This window comes from Pezoporus occidentalis, unplaced genomic scaffold (genome assembly GCF_034315485.1).
Source record: "Pezoporus occidentalis ecotype Australia unplaced genomic scaffold, CSIRO_AGI_Poc_V1 ctg223, whole genome shotgun sequence".
In the NCBI taxonomy this organism is placed as follows: Eukaryota; Metazoa; Chordata; class Aves; order Psittaciformes; family Psittacidae; genus Pezoporus; species Pezoporus occidentalis.
Genome location: NW_026914106.1, coordinates 1,798,068 through 1,817,591, shown reverse-complemented (window position 1 = coordinate 1,817,591; position 19,524 = coordinate 1,798,068). Strand labels below are relative to the sequence as shown.

Here is a 19,524-nt window from a genome sequence, read left to right as displayed (position 1 = left end):
AGAGAAGGCTCAGGGGGGACCTGATGGCTGCCTACAAGTGCCTGAGAGGAGGATGGAGCCAGGAGGGGCTGGGCTCTGCTCCCAGGGAACAAGGGATGGGACAAGAGGAAACGGCCTCAAGCTGCCCCAGGGCAGGTTTAGATGGAGCTGAGGAACAATTCCTGCCCCAGAGGGTGCTCAGGCATTGGAAGAGGCTGCCCAGGGCAGGGCTGCAGTCACCGTCCCTGCAAGTGTTCACACCCCGTGGAGACGAGGCCTCAGTGCCATGGGGCAGTGGTGGCCTTGGCAGTGCTGGGGTAAGGGTTGGACTGGGTGAGCTTAAAGGGCTTCCCCAACGTGGCTGATCCTATGATTTACACGCATTGACGAGATCCCCTCTCAGGCTGCTCTCCTCTGGACTGCACAGCCCCAGCTCCCATAACCTCTCCTCATGAGGGCCGCTTCAGCCCCCTCAGCATCCCTGCGGGCTCTGCTGCACCTTCCCCAGCGGCTCCTTTTCCCCTGTGCTCTTTTCCCACGGGGTGACTGTACCAGGGTGCTATTGCTCACTTTAACCGCGTTACCGAGCTCCTTTCACGCTCCTGCTATCGATCAGCCCTAACGCCCCCCGCCGCCACCTCAGCGCCCGGCTCCCCCCCCCCTCCCCTTCCCGCCAGTCCCCGCGGTGGGCGCGGTGCTCCCGTCGGGCTGCGCGCGGCCGGAAGCGGAAGTGAGTGCGCTGGTGATCATGGTGCCGCCGGGGCGGGGAAGGAGGTGCCGCCGCTGCCCGCAGCCCGGTGAGCGCGGCGGGGCCGGGCCGGCTGCAGCCGGGAAGGGGACGGGAAGAGAGGGAAGGGGTGCACGGACCCGTGCAGGCCCCGCTGGCGGCTCTCGGCGGGGCAGTGCGGGCCCGGCCCGGGCGGGGGGAACGCCGCGGTTCGGCAGGGGACACCTTCCCCGGCCCGCGGGCGGGGGCCGTGGCGCAGGGCGCTGGGCCTGCGAGAGGAGCGGGGGCCCGGCCGGGGCAGAGCCGCCTGACTCCCCCCTTCCCCTCCCCTCCCGCCCCTCCGCCCGTCCTTGTGTTGCAGATGAGTCGCTACGGGGTAAGCGCACGATATCGCACTGAGAGGCGGTGAGCCATGGGGGAGAACAGTCCCGAAGGCAACGTTATCTACTACGAAGTGGAGGAAGACGATTTAACCCAAGATGACAATATGATGAGGTTTGCTGATAAAAACGGGCTGGTTTCTTCGTCGTCTGGGACGGTCTATGACAGGACAACTGTTCTGATAGAGCAGGACCACAGCGTGCTGGAAGATGATGAGGATGAAGGACAGTGTGGTGATCACTTGCCTTTTTTACCAGAGGGTCATGAAGAAGGATTTCATTTAATAGCAGATCATGAAGGAATGTCCCAGGGTTATGTGCAACACATTATTTCTCCAGATCAGATTCACCTGACAATAAATCCTGGTTCAACTCCTATGCCAAGAAATATCGAAGGAGCAACGCTCACCTTGCAGTCTGAATGCCCTGAAACCAAGCTTAAAGAAGTAAGTAGCTAAATATGATTCTGAATGTGATTTGTGTTGCGAGTGCTTTTCACCTGGTGGCCTTAAGTGCATTGAGAATGTGGGGCTTTTCCAAAGCTGTTTGCTGAGAGGCAGTCAGAAGGTTCCCTTGTGCTTAAAGGTTACTGTGGAGTGGAATGAATTACACTCCATTAGATCCACTGGTATACTCAGTGATAGTCATGCTTTGTGCTCTTAGGCAGAGCTGCTGCCCACAGTGAAAAAAGCTGCGAGTGTCATCAGTTTTCACTCAGATTTCCTGCTGCTCGCTTGTGAAGCAGTCAGGAAGCGCTTTCTGACATGTGGTGACATGCTAGACAGCAGGAGAGCACGGTATTGAAACCACGGTTATGTTAGTGGTGTGTGGACCTGCAGAGGACATTTATTATTCTTTTGGTTGGGTGATTATTTCCTGTCCTCACAGATAACCCAAACTCTTGTTTTTCCTTGGTTAACCATGTTCTCGAGGCCTTGGCTGCACTTCCAGACTGGTGGTGGTAGTTGAACTGTGAAAATAAACTGAGGAAAATAAGGGAAGCTTTAAAGCAGCATCTGCTCTTGTTTGACCTCTTAAGTCAGCTTACACATATAAAATGGCAGTTACTTTCAGTTCTGGTTCCCTAATGGATTCTACCTGCATGCAAAGTGCTGAGGGCGTATACTTGGCATTCTCACTTTCTAGGTGCAAAAGCAATGTGAAGCTGACTGTAATATCAACACAGCGATGGCTTTGTGCTCCCTTTTTGGCCCTTCCTAGTTAAATAAAGGATGATCTGTACAAATGTCCCTGCCGGTGTCAGTGGTGGAAGTATCAACTACTTGTGTAACTGATACTGAGTGTAAGAGAGGATGGCAGAAATGAGACCCTTGCTGAGAAAGGAAGCTGGGTTTGAATGCTGAATAATTCAGGTTAGCAGGGAACTTTCATTAGCACTCTCTTGGCAAGGAGGAAATGGGGCTGGAGGAGGTTGGTTCTGTAATCATGGAACTTCTGGACTGAGGTTTGTCCAATAAGCCCATGTCAGTGTAAGGAGCTCTGCTCATTGTTGTTCAGATCAGCAGCAGCTGTATCCTGTGTTCTGAGCTGCTGAAATACTTGATTTTGGTATGTTAGTCACGTCAGTACTTTCCTTTTTGTAGGATAATAAGCTTGTAATCAGTAGTGTCTGAGAACAGCGTGTACTGGCTCAACAGGCGTTGGTGACTGCATGTGTAATTAAACTGATTTTATTCAGTCACCTCCCCTATTATTAAAAAAGGGAGCTTGTAAGACCTGGGATTGCCTAATGAAATGAATTTATTTTCCATGTCTTGAATTAGTTTCCTGGAGTGGAGCGGGTGTCATTTGAGTGCAGTAGAAATAGGCATAGGTGACACTCGTCCATCTTTAAACCCCTCTTTGGTCCTGCTGTTCCAGATGCTTGGTGAGTTGTCTGGAGGTGGGGAAGGAAACATTCCAAAGCCCTCAGACATTTGGCTCATCTCTGAAAATCCAATTCTTTGGTACTTTGAAAGCGTCTGTCACGGTTCTAACACTTGAGAGAACTCTTCTAAAGCCTTCAGTTTTTGGGGCAGTGTTAGACATCTATGAAGCAAAAGATAGTTTTACACTGCATTTATTACCTTCAACTTCCTCTTGTTATATTCTGCTTCCCTCATTGTAATTCTGTGGGTGAGAATAAACGTGATCAGAGTCTTGTATTTCAAATGCATTATTTTGTTCAATGATAACATAGAAAAAAGGAGCAATGGAAGGGGAATCTCCTCAACTCAGGATGAGTTAAGGGCAAACTGAGCAGTTGAAGTAGACTTTGACACAGTGTGACAGGTTTTGCTTTTGCCACTCTTTTGATTACTGGACAATTAGTTCCTACTTCTAAGTTAATGCTTAATCACAGCTTTCCCAGCATCCCCCTGGTGCATCTTCCTGGGAGAGACAGCACATTGTCCTTTGTCTTCAAAGCAGCTTGTTTCTGTACTCCTCATACCCATCTGTGGCTTCTCCTGTGCTGCCATGTGCCTCTTTTGTTGCTGCAAGTATACAGGGATACTCTTGAGTATTTGCTGCTGTAACCGTGAGGCTTTCGTGGTCAATAGCTACATAATTTGTGTGTATGACTGGTGCTTGTCTGATGTGCTAATGTTCCTAATGGGAAAAGAGAATTAAATGCTTTACTGCTTTAATTTTGCCTAAAATGTGGTGGCAGCACTGCTTCTGTCTGCAGTATCCTTCTCAAAATGACTTAGGAAATAACAGACTTGGCCTTTGAGTAAAGGGGAAGGGCTGCAAGGCCTCTGGCCTACTTCAGGCCCTGAAACTGAAAGTGGTACTGCCATCTTCCTTTAAAGATGTGCATTAGCATCTAGGAACCAAATCCTTCATCTAGAATTAGTTCTCTCCTTTTAATTCACTTTCTAGACCTAAATAGGAACACCTAGAAAGCTTCACAGACTCCTCACTTGATTTTTAGGTAGTTCAGATCCCTTGTGCATTATGGGGAGTACAGTGGAGAACATCCCATAGTGCAGCATGGAAAGTGTTAATTTCCAGCTGCCTTAAAACTGGAACAGGGAAGTTGACTTCAGCCCTGATAGGTGAATTGGACTGATGGGGTGATCACTGGTGAAGATAATGTACCTCTTCTCCTGTAATAAAATGTACTTTCTGACCTTGTGGCTGTCTCTTATTGGTCTCTGCTCTTGGGTTTTGGCTGACTCAACACAACTGAACCTCGAAGTGATGTTGTAACTGTATTGTAACGTTGGGGTATTTAGTGATAACTTCTACCTCATTTGAGGTATAAACCAAGGGTAAGTTGCTTTATAGGGGAATCACCATTTCCTTCTCCATATGGTGCTGTTTGTCACGGTATCAACAAGAGATTGTAGCAGAGATTACTCAACTCCTATATACTCAGATTTGCTAAAGCATTCTTAAAGGGGTCCTACTGGCAATTTTGACCCCTACAGAACAGGTTGGAAGGAACTGAGACTATTTATTTCTCTTTCCTTATGGAGAGCTTCCTAGAACCCAAATTATACCCAGGAGGAGTTGCCAAGTCCTCTCTTGGGCTCTGTAATCACTTTTAGATGTTAAAGTTTCTCAACTGTAACAGTCAAATGAAAGGCTGATAATTAATGTTCAAGCTAATTTTATTCAAGCATATCAGATAGCTTATTCCTTTTACTTCACAGGAGAGAATGAGATTTAATTAAGTGTTAGGACTGGCACACTGGAAGCTTCTGCGTGGTCTCTCTGCCTGTTGCAGTAGCTGGAAGGCTATGAAATCAAGTTCAGTGTAAAATTGCTTCCTGGTGATCCAGATAGCTGGCTGAGAAATCCCAGTGGATTCAGTACACTTCAGGAATTGCCTGTTTCAGTAACCATAAGAGAGAGCAACAAAGCACAGTGGAGGCTGCTTTTGACATAAAATGAAGTAGTAAATGGACTGATGGGTAGGCCATATGAGATGGTGAAAACCGTAGCTCTCATTCAAGGTGTTAATGGAAGTTCAGCACACAAGGCTGTGCTTTTGAGGGTCAGGTTGTGAACGTATATTTTCCCTTGTCTTCTTCCACAAGTAAGTAGCTCTGCTGGAAGCACCCAGGTGAAAGGCAGGCACTCTATGGGAGTAGCGGATAGGTTTGATAGCCTCTTAGCATCCTTTCCTACTGTTTTAGCAGGTTTTTAGCTAGAAACATTTCAAATCACATTTTTCCTTTCCCCCCCTCTCCTATTAGATGATTATTGTATCAGGTCAGCCTGCTTTCCAACGTGTGCCACCTCTTCCTCAGGTGGTGAAGCAGAAATACTGAGTTATCTGATCATTAAATGCTCTTTTTTCCTTTGGGGTCAAAATCTCTTCCATTGTCTTTGATGTTTAACTGCAGACCTACCCTGTCTGGATTCCAGAAATGCTTAAGAATGGTTAAGCATGCAACATTTTGTCTCTTAGGTGAAGAGGTACCAGTGCACCTTTGAGGGCTGTCCACGTACCTACAGCACTGCCGGAAACCTGCGCACTCACCAAAAGACCCATCGTGGGGAATACACTTTTGTCTGCAATCAAGAAGGCTGTGGCAAGGCCTTTCTTACCTCCTACAGCCTCAAAATCCATGTCCGAGTGCACACTAAGGAGAAGCCTTTTGAATGTGATGTGCAGGGCTGTGAAAAGGCATTCAATACACTGTACAGGTAGGAGGTCTCTGCTTAATTCCTCTCCTAGACGTGGCTGTTGTTCTGCAGATTGCATCTGCTTTTTGTTTGGGTCTGGATCACAGAAACATAGAATGGGTTGGGTTGGAAAGGACCTTAAGATCATCTGATTCCAACCCCCCTGCTATGGGCAGGGACACCTCACACTAGACCAGGTTGCTCCAAGCGCCATCCAACCTGGCCTTGAAATTGTCATGCTTCTTCCAGGTACAGATGTGAATATAAATCTTCCCAAAATATGGAAATGCTGTGCCAAGAGTAGGATGACAGAATCTATGATGACATACTTGGCTTATTTATATTACAGTAGTCTTGAATCATAGAATCCAGGGTTTTTGGTCTCATCCTTTTTAGGCTGAAAGCACATCAGAGGCTTCACACAGGGAAGACATTTAACTGTGAATCAGAAGGCTGCAGTAAATACTTCACCACGCACAGCGACCTGAGGAAGCACATTCGAACACACACAGGAGAAAAGCCATTTCGGTAGGTCCTTGGGTGGCCATTTTTACCTCTGTGGGGCTTGTGTAATGGGCTGCCTGTGCCAAAAGGCAGCTCTGACTGTCCTGAATGAGAAGCTGTTCTTGGGAGAAAAGAGCTGAAGGCGGCTGGCATTCAAGCATGTTTGTTCTAGAGCTCCCTCAGCTGCCTGGAGAAGCGGGTGAAATGGCTGTCTTCAAAGACAAGAATAGTCGAGCTATTTTTCAAACCTGAATGTGTGCCACAGCGAGCATGTTCTTAAAACATCTTGCTGCTGCTCTGCTGTGATGCAGGGTTTCTTCCATGAAGGAGGCCCCCTTCAAAGGCTGATTTCATGCTTGGATTTTACAGTCCTATTCAAAGCCCTGCTGTGGTCTGTGTAGCATGCCCAGGAGCTGTTGGGAGATGCCTGATTATTAAACCACATTAGCTTAGGCCTGTTTTTCTGAGTCCTGGGACTATTGCAAAGCATGATCTAAGGTTGTAACTAACTTATCAGGTAAGCCTGATGCTATCTTTTCTCTGACACCTCTTTCAGGTGTGAGCATGACGGCTGTGGAAAGGCTTTTGCTGCAAGCCACCACCTTAAAACACATGTTAGGACACATACTGGTAAGTCCCAAGGGTTTGTTTCTTTTTGAGTTGAACTTACTCAGTTTATATTAACTCTCAGAATCCTAATATGTATTTACTCTCATATATAATATGTGGGTGACACCACACTAGGTGGTGCAGTTGATATGCTTGAGGGAAGGGCTGCCATCTGGAGGGACCTTTGCAGGCTGCAGGAGTGCACCCATGTGAACCTCATGAAGTTTAACAAGGCCATGTGCAAACTCCTGCACCCGGGTCAGGGCAGTTCCCAATATTCCATTTATGCACTTCCATGTATGCTTGACAGGTCTTGAATTTCATTAACATGTTTCACAAACGTATCACTAATGATGCATCAAAATGAAACGTGTCAATTCACATGGTAAAATGGAAGCTTTTACCTGCAAGACTCCAAAGAATGCTGAATGCATGATGTGGCATTAAATAACCTTGTTTGTATGAAATGTTACTACTCTCCTGGGTGCTTGAAAAGTACATGTCTGATACGATGTTTTTAAGTCTGTTACATGTGTTTTGCCCTGCCTACAGGGGAGAAACCCTTCTTCTGTCCCAGTAATGGCTGCGAGAAGACTTTTAGTACACAGTATAGTCTCAAGAGTCACATGAAAGGTCATGAGAAAGGACATTCCTATAATGCACTTCCAAATAACAACGTATCTGAGGTTAGTAGCGTTTCTTCCTAATGCTTCTGTGTTAGGAGATGAAACCATTACTGGGAGGAAGAAATTCTTTGGTCTAAAGGTATAATGTTTAAGACTGGGATTTGCAAAGAGAATTGTGAGTACTTGGTGCCCTGTCTCCCATGGGTGCCTCTGTTTTGAACTGAGAACTCAGGTTAAGTCCTGCACTTGCTGGCATTCAGGGTGGCAGTGTAGGGTTTATTCTCGTATGCCGTGTTGACAGCGTGTTGAGAATAAACAGAGGGATCAGTGTTTCCCAAACTTCTTGCATGGTATTTGGTGAGCAGGTTTTATTTAGAAAAGCTCATTTAAATTGGTCTGTTCATTTTAATCACATTAACATTTATGCTCGGGCTGCTCCTGCTTTGAATATGTCAAATGCTGACATGAGTTTATAGGCAGTTAGACGTGTTATCATGCTTTCCTTGTAGGTTCTTGCTTTTTGATCACAACTATGTAACAAGTATGTGAAGTGAAAGAAATAACTGTTAAGGGCTAAACTTTTCATTTTCTATAGGCTGATTTGTTGTTTAAATTTTTGGAAGCAATGTGAAAAGGATGGTAAGAATCCTTGCTAGCTGCTGAATCTCCTTTGCTTAGTAATGTTGCTCCTTTGAGTTTAGAACTGAGATTTGGATCACATACGGGTAAAAAATCTGCCTAAGCAGAGTTGTATGTCTAGCAAGTAATGAAAAACATTTCTGATGCTACTTCTAAATATGCAACTTCATTTCTTTTTCTTCTTTACAGGATACAAGCCACTCTCTTTGTCTGAGTGACTTAAGCCTCATATCGACAGATTCAGAATTGCGGGAAAACTCTAATCCAGTGAGTTACTGCCCTGGAATTGCCTCACCCATCATTTGAGTTTGGTGTTTCTCTGGCAGGGTGCTTGTCCTGTCAACTAGAACTCAGCAGAGTAGATATGTGTGGCTGGTGGATTCTATTTCACTTGTTTGGGCCTCCAGCAGGCTCTGCTTCAGGCTTTCATTTCGCTACTGCCGATGGAGGAGATGAGTTCTTCCACAGCATAAGTGACTTTGGATAGGATTGGTTTAGATGTACTGAATGCTGCTGCTTTATTTCCTGTGGCACAGGGCAGTTTGGAGGAGGCTCAGTCTTGACAAAAATGTGGCTTTTACGCACCCTATTGAGCCTGTAAATTGACAGACATATTACTGCTGTTCTTTTGGGAATGTTGGAACAAACCCCCCAGTATTTCAGCATAGTTGAGTGAAAGAGAGAGATTTTCCTCCAAAGTACTGCAGTGCTTAATTCAAGCAGGTTTTTAAAGGTTCTGCATCTGATTTTACCGTGACAGTGTTCTTATTGATAACTCTTGACTGAGCTTAAATGTGACATAGTGAAATTGAATACTGAGGAGACAGGGTCATTCTGATGTGTTTTGATGTGGAAGCAGCATACAGTACTTTGATATATCCTAGAGCACTGTGGATGACAAGCAGTACATAGTCTAGGGTCTAATCTAAGCAGAGCCATTTTGTTTCTGCTCCAGAAATATTTCACAGAATAGCCAAGAACAAATCAATATCTGTTTCTGACAGAAATAAGGGTTAAACAAAGTGTGGATGCAGAAGAATGTGTTTTCCTTTTGAATGACTTATTTGTGTGAGGATTTGCTCATTAGGTTGGTAAATTCATTGTAGGTAGTAAAAGCTCAGTGGTGTTTCACACTAGGGAAGTGAAATACGTTGCCTTTCCTGGAGGTGGCTGATTATTTGGAGAGGTACTTCTGACATTCCTATACAACTTGACTGGGACTTGTGCAAAGTTTATGGAGACCTGAGATGGAACATTACCTGATGCCTTCCTCTGTATTTTGTATTTGCCAGACACATGGACAAGACCTTAGCACAATCTCACCAGCAAGCATCTTTGAGTCGATGTTTCAGAGCCCAGATCACACTGCAAATCAGGATGACTCTCAGCAGACAGGTACAGATTGTATCTGTCCTATTTCAGGAGAGCTTTTTAACAGTTTTCTTCCTCTGTACTTAATTTAGCATTTCAGATTGAAGATTGCTGATCCACATAACTCTTAAGTAGCAAACAGAACTTTTAAATTCAGTATTGAAATGTATTCATAGAGGGTGTAGTGCTGGGATGGTGATGGAGGAACTGACAGAACATTTACAGCATGCTGTCATACAATGCTGACACTGATGCTCTGGGGCTTTCCACGTAAGTGCTTTTTCAAGCTTCCTCACTTGATGTAGCTGCCCAAACTGGCTGATAAAAAGGCTTCTTGGAGCTAATGAGGCCGATCAGCTTGTGTGTAGTAGTGAGTGTTACTGGCTTCCTAAATTTGGACTTTTTGATTTCACTGCCTGGTGTTAGATGGTTTTGAGCACCCGTCTGAAGATGGGAAGTGATAATGCCTGACTTAGCAACTAGCGGAGGGATTTCTGCTAAGTTCATTGAAAAATCAGATCTTATGGGAAGTGATGTATTTCTGTTTTTCCATGTTTCTTTCGGCAGCTGCCTTGATTGATGGTTTCAATGGCGACGCGGACTCTGTCACTGCTGTTCCGCCTTCTGCAGGAGACTCGGCGTCATTGTCTCTTCCACTTGTACTGCAGCTTGGCATCTCTGAGCCTTCCCATTCAGCACTACAAGCCTCAGCAGCCCCTGCTGCTCCCTCCTCCATAGGAACCAGCTCACAGCAAGCTGCATTTGGAAATCCTGCAACTGTTTTACAATCCCCAGAAGTGCCTGTTCCTCACAGCACACAGTTTGCAGCCAGTCACCAAGACTTCCTGCAGCATACTCAGACCCCACCACAGCCCCTCGTGCAAGGACTTTCAGTGGTTGCTGGGGCATCAGCCCCAACACCATCAAGTGCCACTGAGCCCCTGCCAGCTGTCGTTCAGACTGTGCCTGTTGGTGCGAACTCTGTTCTGACCAGTAATCCAACTATAACAATTACTCCTTCTCAGAGCACTGCTATTCTGCAGTCCAGCATTGTCATGGGAGAGCAAAACTTACAATGGATCTTAAATGGTGCCACTGGTTCTCCGCAAAGCCAAGAACAAATGGTTAGTATGTCTACTACATGCAGTTGGAATCACCTCATTTCCTCCTAGAGTCCTGTTGAAAAGGAAGAGGATCAAACCTGTAACTGTAAGATAACTGTAAGAAACCAGGATGCAGTGTTGTATAATGCTTATCATGTTAATATACATAAATATGCCCCAATGCAGCTCCTTAAAGAGATAAGGGATTAGAAAATAGATTTAGATCTTTAATCTCTTCCCCAGTGACAGACTTGACACAGCAATCAGTTTGGTGTCAGACAGAGTGCCACACAGCCTGAGAATGTATGTGGGTTTAAATCTACTACTTTTGACAAGCAGAAGCACAAAAGACTCTAAAGTTTGTGCCTAGGTATTTTGTGATTTGTCTTGATGTAGCCTGATAAAGATACTGAAGTTTTCTAGGAAAGCAGAATGGTTCTGGTTCTCCATTAAATCTGGGTAGCTGAGACTAAAAGTGTTTTATCATTCAGAATACTATTGCCATCTGTGGGCCTTCTTAGCTGCAAATGGTCAAGCGTCAATGGCTGCGGGTACAAGCAGGATGAGCAAGTGCAGTAGTTGTTGAATTCAGTTGTCAGGACCCACAAACTATGTTAACAAGCATGTGGTGTGGGGAGTCATTGCTTCTCATCTTAAGGACCTCTGAAATAACACTCTGAGTTTTGGGATAGCCAGAACATAGCACAGAACCAAGCTAAATGTTATAATTCATGATTAGTTTCCTGTGTGTTCTCTTTGGAATATGTTCATAGCTGTTTCTTTTGCTTGAAGCTGCTTAGAATTTGAACAGTGGAATTGGAATCAACTCGCACGTTCTCTCTTCTTTTTCCCTTTTCTTTACAGCCACAAGTTCCAAAAGTAGTAGAAAAGGTCTTTTTTACCACTGCATTACCAGTAGCTGGCAACACAGGTAAGCTGGACACTGATCTTACTTCTCTTTCTCTCTCTGTTTCTTTGTGGTACTGTTGGCTTGACCAGCATTTGTGGTGCATTTATTGCTTCTAGAAACGTTGAAGAAAATCCTTTCATATTTCTGCCTTTCTGAGGTTTTCCATGCACTCAGGGGCTTGTGCTGAGATGTGTCCCATAGTAATTTCTGTGACAACTTGTGAATTAGATCATAAATTAGATCTGGTGTTCATAAAAGTGGTATTTTAATGGAACTTGTATAGAGGAAAAGACAGAAATGCAGGGACATAATCTGTCTTTTTGTTCTTTTGAATGAAGACATGGAACAGGTAATAAATTCGTAAACTTCATCAGTTCTTTAGCAATTGTTTTTTAGTGAGCATTATGCATGAGGTTCATCAAAATGAAACAACTGTAGAAGTTCTGTTCCTACACTGTTGTTATATTGCAAAGATGAATCAGAGTCAAGAGAGATCAGGTAAGTTTAAACTGTAAATCTTAAAGAAAGGAAGCCAAGCAGAGCAGCATAGGAAGAGTGAGGAGGAAGCATGAGAAACAAATTGGGAAAGGAAAGCAGACTAGAGAAAATGAACAGGAAGATGCTTGTGCTGGTGTCAAGGAGCAGCATTGCTGGTGTAATGTTGTATCATCATCTTCAAAGATCGGTACCTAGGGACCGGGGTATCTGAATGCCACTCTGTATTAGATTTGGTGCTGTAGAAGTTCTAGTGCTTGTCAGAGAAGAGGCATAGTGTGCTGAGCCTGGGTTCAACCTGAACAGGTTGCTCATCAACAGAGAGTTCTTGCCAGTTTTCTTACTTACCATCTGCTAGAGTTATTCCTTGTGCTTGGAGAAAGTGAGCTGTGATCTCTGCTGCAAGCCACATACAGTCTAACTTAACAAAGAGGATTTGTCTCTCCCTGCTGTGAAATGATGTAGTTCTGTTGTGTTTTGTCTCTGTTTCACCTTCAGGAAACCCTGTTCAGCAGATTGGTCTCAGTGTTCCTGTCATTATTATAAAGCAGGAGGAGGCCTGCCAGTGTCAGTGTGCCTGCCGAGACTCTGCCAAGGACAAAGCCACTGTTAAGAAGGAATGTTCCTCACCTGATTCAAAAGCTTTGGAGCAGCCAGCTCCCCAGCTGCAGCCTCAGACCTTTTCTTCCTCTTCTCCTTCATGCGGGCAGAGCAGTCAGATAGTTAACCCTCCAGACTCACAGACTGAAACATTAAGTGCCATGGATGTATCGGACTTCCTGTCCCTCCAAAGCCCTGAAACCCCATCTGATATAATTCCAATCGAAGCACTACTGCAGGGTGAGGAAGAAATGGGTTTGAATAACAGCTTCTCTAAGTGAAGATGTTCCAGATTTTCCTTTGCACCTGGAGGGTAAAACCCTCTCCTTTAGAAGCAGAAACTGAAGGATCGATTCTTTTTCCTTCCTCTGTGGAAGTTTTGTGGCTTATTTCTGCTTCACAGATGTCATCTTAGTCACATCCCAGGTACATCCATCTTTGAGAATCTATCTAAAAAGAAAAGGTAAAAAAAAACTAAGAAAAAAAGAAAAAGCTAAGTTATATATGAACTGTTTTGGCTGCACTGTCTGTCACTTTTGCTTGTCATATGTGAACACAGAAGTTAAGGTTACTCGTGTGCAAAAAGATTCTAAAAAGAAAAGGGGGGGGTTTAGTTTGTCTCCAATTGCACATCGCTTACGTTTGGGATTAAGGTACTGGCAGCAAGTGGGTCTTTGTTACAACTCCTTGGGTCTATGATTTTTCTTCTGTCTCTTTTGTCTGATACTAACCATGCACTATAAGGGGAGCCCAGGAAAGGAGTTTGCTGTAGTAGAAAATAGCATTATTGTAGAAGATGATTTATCTGCAATCGTATTGGAATGTGATTGTCGCACCACTGAGTTGGGAGCTTTGTACTAACGCTGTTACTAAAGCCTACAGAAACTTTTGGGGAGTTTATTTCAGAAGAGCACAAGTACCTTGTGCTCCTGATGGATCTGTTCATTTAATTGCTTTAGGGCTTCAAAGGGTGGTGGCAGACACTGTTTCACAAGGTGGAAACACAATTGGAGCCTCTGCTTACTCAGACTCAAGAGTCTGTTTCCTTTGCCTCTCTTTGAAGGATGCAGTGAGTCCCAGGTGTAGTTAGGTCGGTGCCTGCTGCTCTTTTGATTTCTTTGGCTCAGAACCAAGTCATCCTCTTAATCCCCATGACTGTTTAATCAGGAGCATGGTGCCTTTGCTGGTTACTCTCAGCTTTTGTCAAGAGCAACTCTTCAGAATGATTCAGCCAAAATTCAGTTTGAATTCAGTGGGTCTGTCCTTCAGCTGTCCACAAACGCTTCCCTTGTTTTCTGTTAAGCTCTATGATTCCTGCCTGAATCTGCCTCCAACCTACTGCAATGCCAGCTTTTTGTGCACGGGGCTATTTCTTGACTAAAAGAAGTTACACGACGTAGTAGTTTTTCATATCAAACTGAAAGTCTATATTCTAACCTACTCAGGGTAAATAAACCACAAACCCCCCTTCCACCAAAAAGCCTGTAATGTTGCAATAAATGCAGTCTCATTCTAAATGGTTTATTTATGCTGCATTATTTTAAAAGATGTAATTTTATAGTGTTTTATCCATCTTTCTGGCTTTGGCTGTCAGTCCTTTTGTGTTAAAGGAAAGAATATTAAATAGTCTTTATTCAGTTTACAGTGTTGTCATTAGTGAGATACAAAGATAATGACTGTAAGCCACTTAATGCGGAGTGTCTCTGTGCACTAAATTTAGGAATGCGAAATCCCAGTGGATAGAGGTCTCTCACCCTTTGTACTTGATCAAAGCTGCTCTCTGTACCTGCTGGTGGGGGAGAACCCTCTGGCTGCAGCCAGACCTCCCCAGGAAGTGGGATGATGAGCAGGTTTTTTGACCCTCTGGTGATGTGCTTTGTGTAGCCTTAGTGAACGTGCTGCAGCAGCATGGATGGAATTGGCTTTTCACCTCTGACAACTCCTGCTTGTGAAATGCAGAAGGGTGACACTACATCCCATTAGGGTGAATGTGAGGGAGGGGAGGCTTTGTGCCTGGGAAGTGTCATCTTACTGTGCTAGGGCAAGGTGCTCCCTTTTGGTAACTGCAGTGATGAGCTTGGGGCCACCAATGGAACTGTAGCATGCTGATTGTTTCCTCTCTGTTTGGTGTGTGTTGCAGTGGGGATGGGGGTCCTGCAGCAATAAGGTCTGCATCCATGAAATGCAGATTAAGAGTATTCTAGGTTTGTCTCTTGTAATCCCTAGAGGGTAGTGAGACAGTGGTCCTTGGTTGTTTTTTTTTTTCCTCCTACATCTTAGTTTTGTGATGCAGTTTGGTTCCATGGCAGCAAGAGCTGTTCAGAACACAAAAGAAACAGTCTCAAGCCTGTGTGGCTCAGACGTCCTCACAGAGATAATCTCCACCAGTGTAGAGCTCCACTTTGGAGGAGTGCGAGTGGTGCCTGGAGCTGTGTGGGATGTCTCTGTGGGGCACAGGCCACTGCAGAGGACCTTTTGTGTTTGAGGGTGAGTGGATGCGTGTGTGTGAGAAATTCCACTAACACAGGAGCATGCAGGTTCCCCTGGAGTTGTGGGGTGATGGATACAAGGGTACCAGATGTGGCCTGGATTTAGCATTTTCTGAGCCTTTCTGTCCTACAGGAAGGTGTTTCTCTGTGCTGATTTTGCTGCTCGTGACTTGGTTCACCTCAACCACCTTTCCATTGGGCCCGATAACTTCAGAAACTGCTTTGTGGCAGAAGTGAGTAAAAGAATCTACCAAAGGCTTTGAAATCAGAAGCTGATTTGGAAGTGTGATTGTGTGCAGCACCTTGCTGCTGCCATCCTCTCTGGGTGGGTGTCAGCAGTTAACCTCTCTGCTGTTTTCTCTTCACACCTAGTGTTTTCTCTTGTTGTGTTCCAGGATAAGCAATGTGTTCCATGTTCATGCTGGCTTTTAGGTGCACTGGTTTTGCTGTTACTCTCTTGTACATGCATCAGACAGGCTGCAATTTAGGTGAAACTAATTAGATGTTGTAATGAAGCGAGAGCAGTGTGATGATTCTGTGACTGCATAGGCCACTGCACCACGGTCTATACATCCCACCTGATTGTGTTGTACAGATGTGTGCTTTTGTTGCTTCATTGATGGTCTGCTTTCCAGAGTGTCCCATGCTGCATGTAGCTGATGTGTTTCACAGTGGACATGCTGCATCTTCAGGCCTTGTACTGCTGGGGTGGTGGTTAATGCGCTTTAAAGGGAGGAGAATGTGAGTAGCTGGCAAGAGAGGGCAGTTGCCCTGAGACTCCTCGATGCCAGAAATGTCTTCCTCTCGTTGCCCCAGCATTTAGCATATTCACAGTAACATTGTTAAAGGAAGGGGGAGAGTTTCTGCTGCTGTAGATCTGGTAAGACACTGGGTTCCCAGGATGATGGGACATGTTCTGTTAATACGCTGGAGCCTCTGAGGACAACGTGTCCTCCCTCTGCAAAATCCACCTTTCACATCCCCCTTCAGTTATCAGTCAGAGAGCAAAGCTGCACTTCTCGGGGTCCTTCTGTGTTAAAGGTTTGGCTGTTTGTGGCTTTTGGGGATTTTCTTGGTTCTGTACAGTTTCTGGATGGGTGCAGAAACTTAAACATACCGAATGGGTCGAATTGCCAACATCGGTCGCTCTAGTCACCAAGCAGTGACCCAGGGAAGCAGACTTGGTGTACAGTTGAAGGCTGTAAAGTTGTTTTTTGTGCTTGTAGATGGTAGAGGGATGGAAAATCAGCACTGTTTAAATGCTGGTACTGAATTATATAGAACAAAAGTACGAATTGGGCACTTGTATAATGCTGACTGTGTCCAGAAAGACTAGCTCACAGAACCTCATACTGGTATCTAAAATGCACTTTAGGTTATTTTATCTTTAACCCAATTGCTGCAATTTCTTTTGTATATATACTTTCACAAAGTTTATTTTTGCTCTGAGTAAAAGTTAACAGGGGTGTGCAAAGAAGAGCACTTAACTTGGTGCAATACTTGTAGCTAAAGATCATTGTCCCATGTGGTCTGTCTGTCTGTGTCTAACTGAGTTATGTGTAGTAATGGGCTCGGTGATGTACTTGTCTGTACCCAAACTAAATTATGCATCATTAGCAAATGTCCAATCTATGCAAATACTCCACTGAGAGCATTGTGCTGTAGCAGGCCTTTTCTCTCATGCTTTCTGGTGGGCTGCTTGTCACTTCTGTTGGGCACAGCCGAGCTCCTTGGTGTACACCCTCCTTCCCATGTCCTCTGCTCCCTTCTGCCTCGTGAGGGTGAGCAGAAGTGACAAGCTGTTCTGAAATGGGCATGTTGCACCTTTAAAGTCTTCGGGATCATTTTGATGTCGTGTTATCTGCCTTACTTCATGGAGGATGGTGCTTCTGCAGCCATCCAAGGTATTGTTTTTGCAACTGCAGCAACGTTGTTAAACTGTTTACAGTACTCTTCCTGCACCAGTTGGGAATAAGGCTTGGAGAAGGAACTAAGACTGGCCTGTTGGCTGTGGAACTGCTGGGGGAGATCAGTTAAAGTGTAGTTGCCCTTGGAGTTGATGGGTGATGCAAAGCTGTTCCTGGTTTGGGGGGAGCATGGCTGGCAACTTGAAACAAGAGGCAGCCAGGTCTGTGATGTTGAGCAGCCAGGGTCATGGTGTCACCAGTGGCTGGCTGCAGGGCCTCGGGCAAGTCATGTAACTGCCCTCTGCCTCAGCCTCTTCCTTGTGCAATGAGGACAGTGCCACTTGTCTCTGTGAAATGCTTTGAGTACACAGTCCTTGGCGTTAGTGACCTGAGCTAGCTGGGCAGAGTCAGTCTGGATTGTAAGGCAAAAACAAGAAGCAAAGCATGTGTTTAATAAACCCTGCAGATTTCCAATGGCATAGGTTTTAATTGTACACTGGTTTTTCCGTGACGTGTTTTGGAACCAACGTCAAGGTTTTTATAAGCGTTACCTGGAGTTGATACTCATGGACAGGGCTGAACTTTTAACTTTCTTGCGTCTCGTCTTGGTGTATTTCCTCTGTTCTAAAAGTCGGGTTCTGTGTCTGCACTGAGAAATGCAAATGAAACTGGATATTTATGTAGTCGTGTACATAGTCGAAGTGTGTGTGTTCTTGGAACTAGTTTAAAAATCCCACACCATGCTTTTGGTGGTGTGCAAGCTGGCCAAAATTTGGTTCATTATGCAGTGTACACTTTCTCAAACTAAATGCAGTTTCTACTTTTTTCTTAAAAACAGGAGATTTTTTTCATATGATCTTTTTTCAGCAAAATCCAGGGTCTGTTTTTTGCAGTACCGTAGTTACAGTAGCTGGTGTTTCTTGCTGTGTAGCTTTGTGTCCTTCCACTTGCTTACTGAACCGGAGCGATCGGTCTGGCCCTTGCTGTGGAGTTGTAGTTGCAGTTGGGTTTCACACAGAGCAGTGTGGTGGGAAGGGATGAGCAAACCTCGAGCCTGGTTCGTTACCCAAGTCATAGTCGGCATTGGCATCATTAGGAAGCCCAGGAATTGTAGGAGAACCACAGGTTGTCTCCTGACTGCTTCTGGTTTGACACGCTTGGGGAGCTGGGCAGTGGGCTTGGAGATGGCAAAATAAAAGAACCCCAGTTTTCCAAGAGTGTATGTATGGGTATTAAAGGATTTTATTTAACTATGAAACATGGGGAGAAAAAAAAATGTGCTTACATTGAGCAATGTGAAGATGTTAGTTACAGGTACAGTACTTCCAAAGGAAGAGCATCTCCAAAACCCCCAAACAAAGAGTAAATATGAATTTGTATTTTTTGAAGAATGTAAAATGTGAAATAATGGTGTTTGCTTAATTGCTCATTTTGTATGAAGTTAATATTGTACTTTGAAATATCTGCAAAGAAGTGGAAATTAACTTTTTTTGGAATTGAAAGCAATATTAATACTAATGGAATCCTAATTAAATGCTTATTTAAACATTGTGTTATAATAGTCTTTCCTAAGAGTATTTATGAGTTCCTGGGGAGATGCATGAGGATCCTTCCCCTGCCCCCTTAGGAACTGGTCAGGATGTGAAGGTATTTCCTCCCCACCTGCAATGCCCTTCATGGACTCCATACCCTCAGGAGTTGGAGCAGAAGTTGTTAATCTTAAAATTACTCTTCATTTATGTGGAGGGGAGAGCCTTGCTTGGTCCCCTTCAAGCAAACACCCAAGTACGTGCCATGAGCTGGCAGGAGCCAGCCGACACTGTAGGGGCAGGGAGAAAGGCAACTCTTCCTTTGGTTAACATGAGAGATTCAGCATTCCAGCTCTGACAGTTTTAGGTACCAAGTGCTCCCCACCGAGGAGGAGCTTTGGGGGAAGATAGCGTCAATAAGGAAAACAGACGGAGTTGGCCCCCTGTAGCTTGTGCATGTCTCGGATGATGCATCTCTGACTTTGGGATTGTAGGGAGCGTCAGGACTCTGCCCACAACACAGAGCGTTTGTTCCTCTCCAGCCTCCCCAACAGTGAAGTGGATCATTCCCAAGCGCCGACCCTGTGAACAGTCAAGGGAAGAGTCGATGCTTGGACAAACCGGTGCCATCTGTTCAAGGCCACAGTTCTTCCAGTAAGCGGCAGCCCTGGGTGGATGCACGAGCTCCAGACCGAGCCCATCCCGCTTCGCTTTGAAGGGTGAGTTCAGGGGGAGATAAGGCTCCAAGGCCGCGGCTGGGGGAAGCGCCTGCCGTGGCTCCTCGCTATCGCTCCGGCTCTCCCGGCACCAGGGAAGGGGCAGGCGGGCGGGCTCCTCCAGCCGGGCCCGGGCCCGGGCCCTGCGCTTGGCTCGGCAGCGATCGGAGCAGGGCAGGGGGAGCGTCCCCCGGGCCGAGGGGTGCCCGGAGCGCGGCCAGGAGCGCGCCCATCTCCGCCGTGAGCTCCTCGCAGGCGGCGATCCGGGCCCGCAGCCGCCGCTGCCGGGTCTCCAGCAGGCC

At 45.5% G+C, this 19,524-nt stretch overlaps 1 protein-coding gene across 1 annotated transcript; it reads left to right on the top strand.

Moving 5' to 3' along the window:
• The first annotated feature begins 631 nt into the window (after positions 1-631).
• MTF1 (metal regulatory transcription factor 1) lies at positions 632-18,523 on the top strand. The gene is made up of 11 exons (XM_062620792.1): positions 632-776; positions 1,068-1,532; positions 5,507-5,745; positions 6,121-6,252; positions 6,785-6,858; positions 7,390-7,523; positions 8,292-8,369; positions 9,395-9,497; positions 10,041-10,597; positions 11,441-11,507; positions 12,480-18,523. Exons 2-11 carry the CDS (start codon positions 1,119-1,121, stop codon positions 12,860-12,862), a joined length of 2,181 nt encoding a protein of 726 aa, XP_062476776.1. The 5' UTR covers positions 632-776; positions 1,068-1,118; the 3' UTR covers positions 12,863-18,523.
• The last annotated feature ends 1,001 nt before the right edge of the window (positions 18,524-19,524 follow it).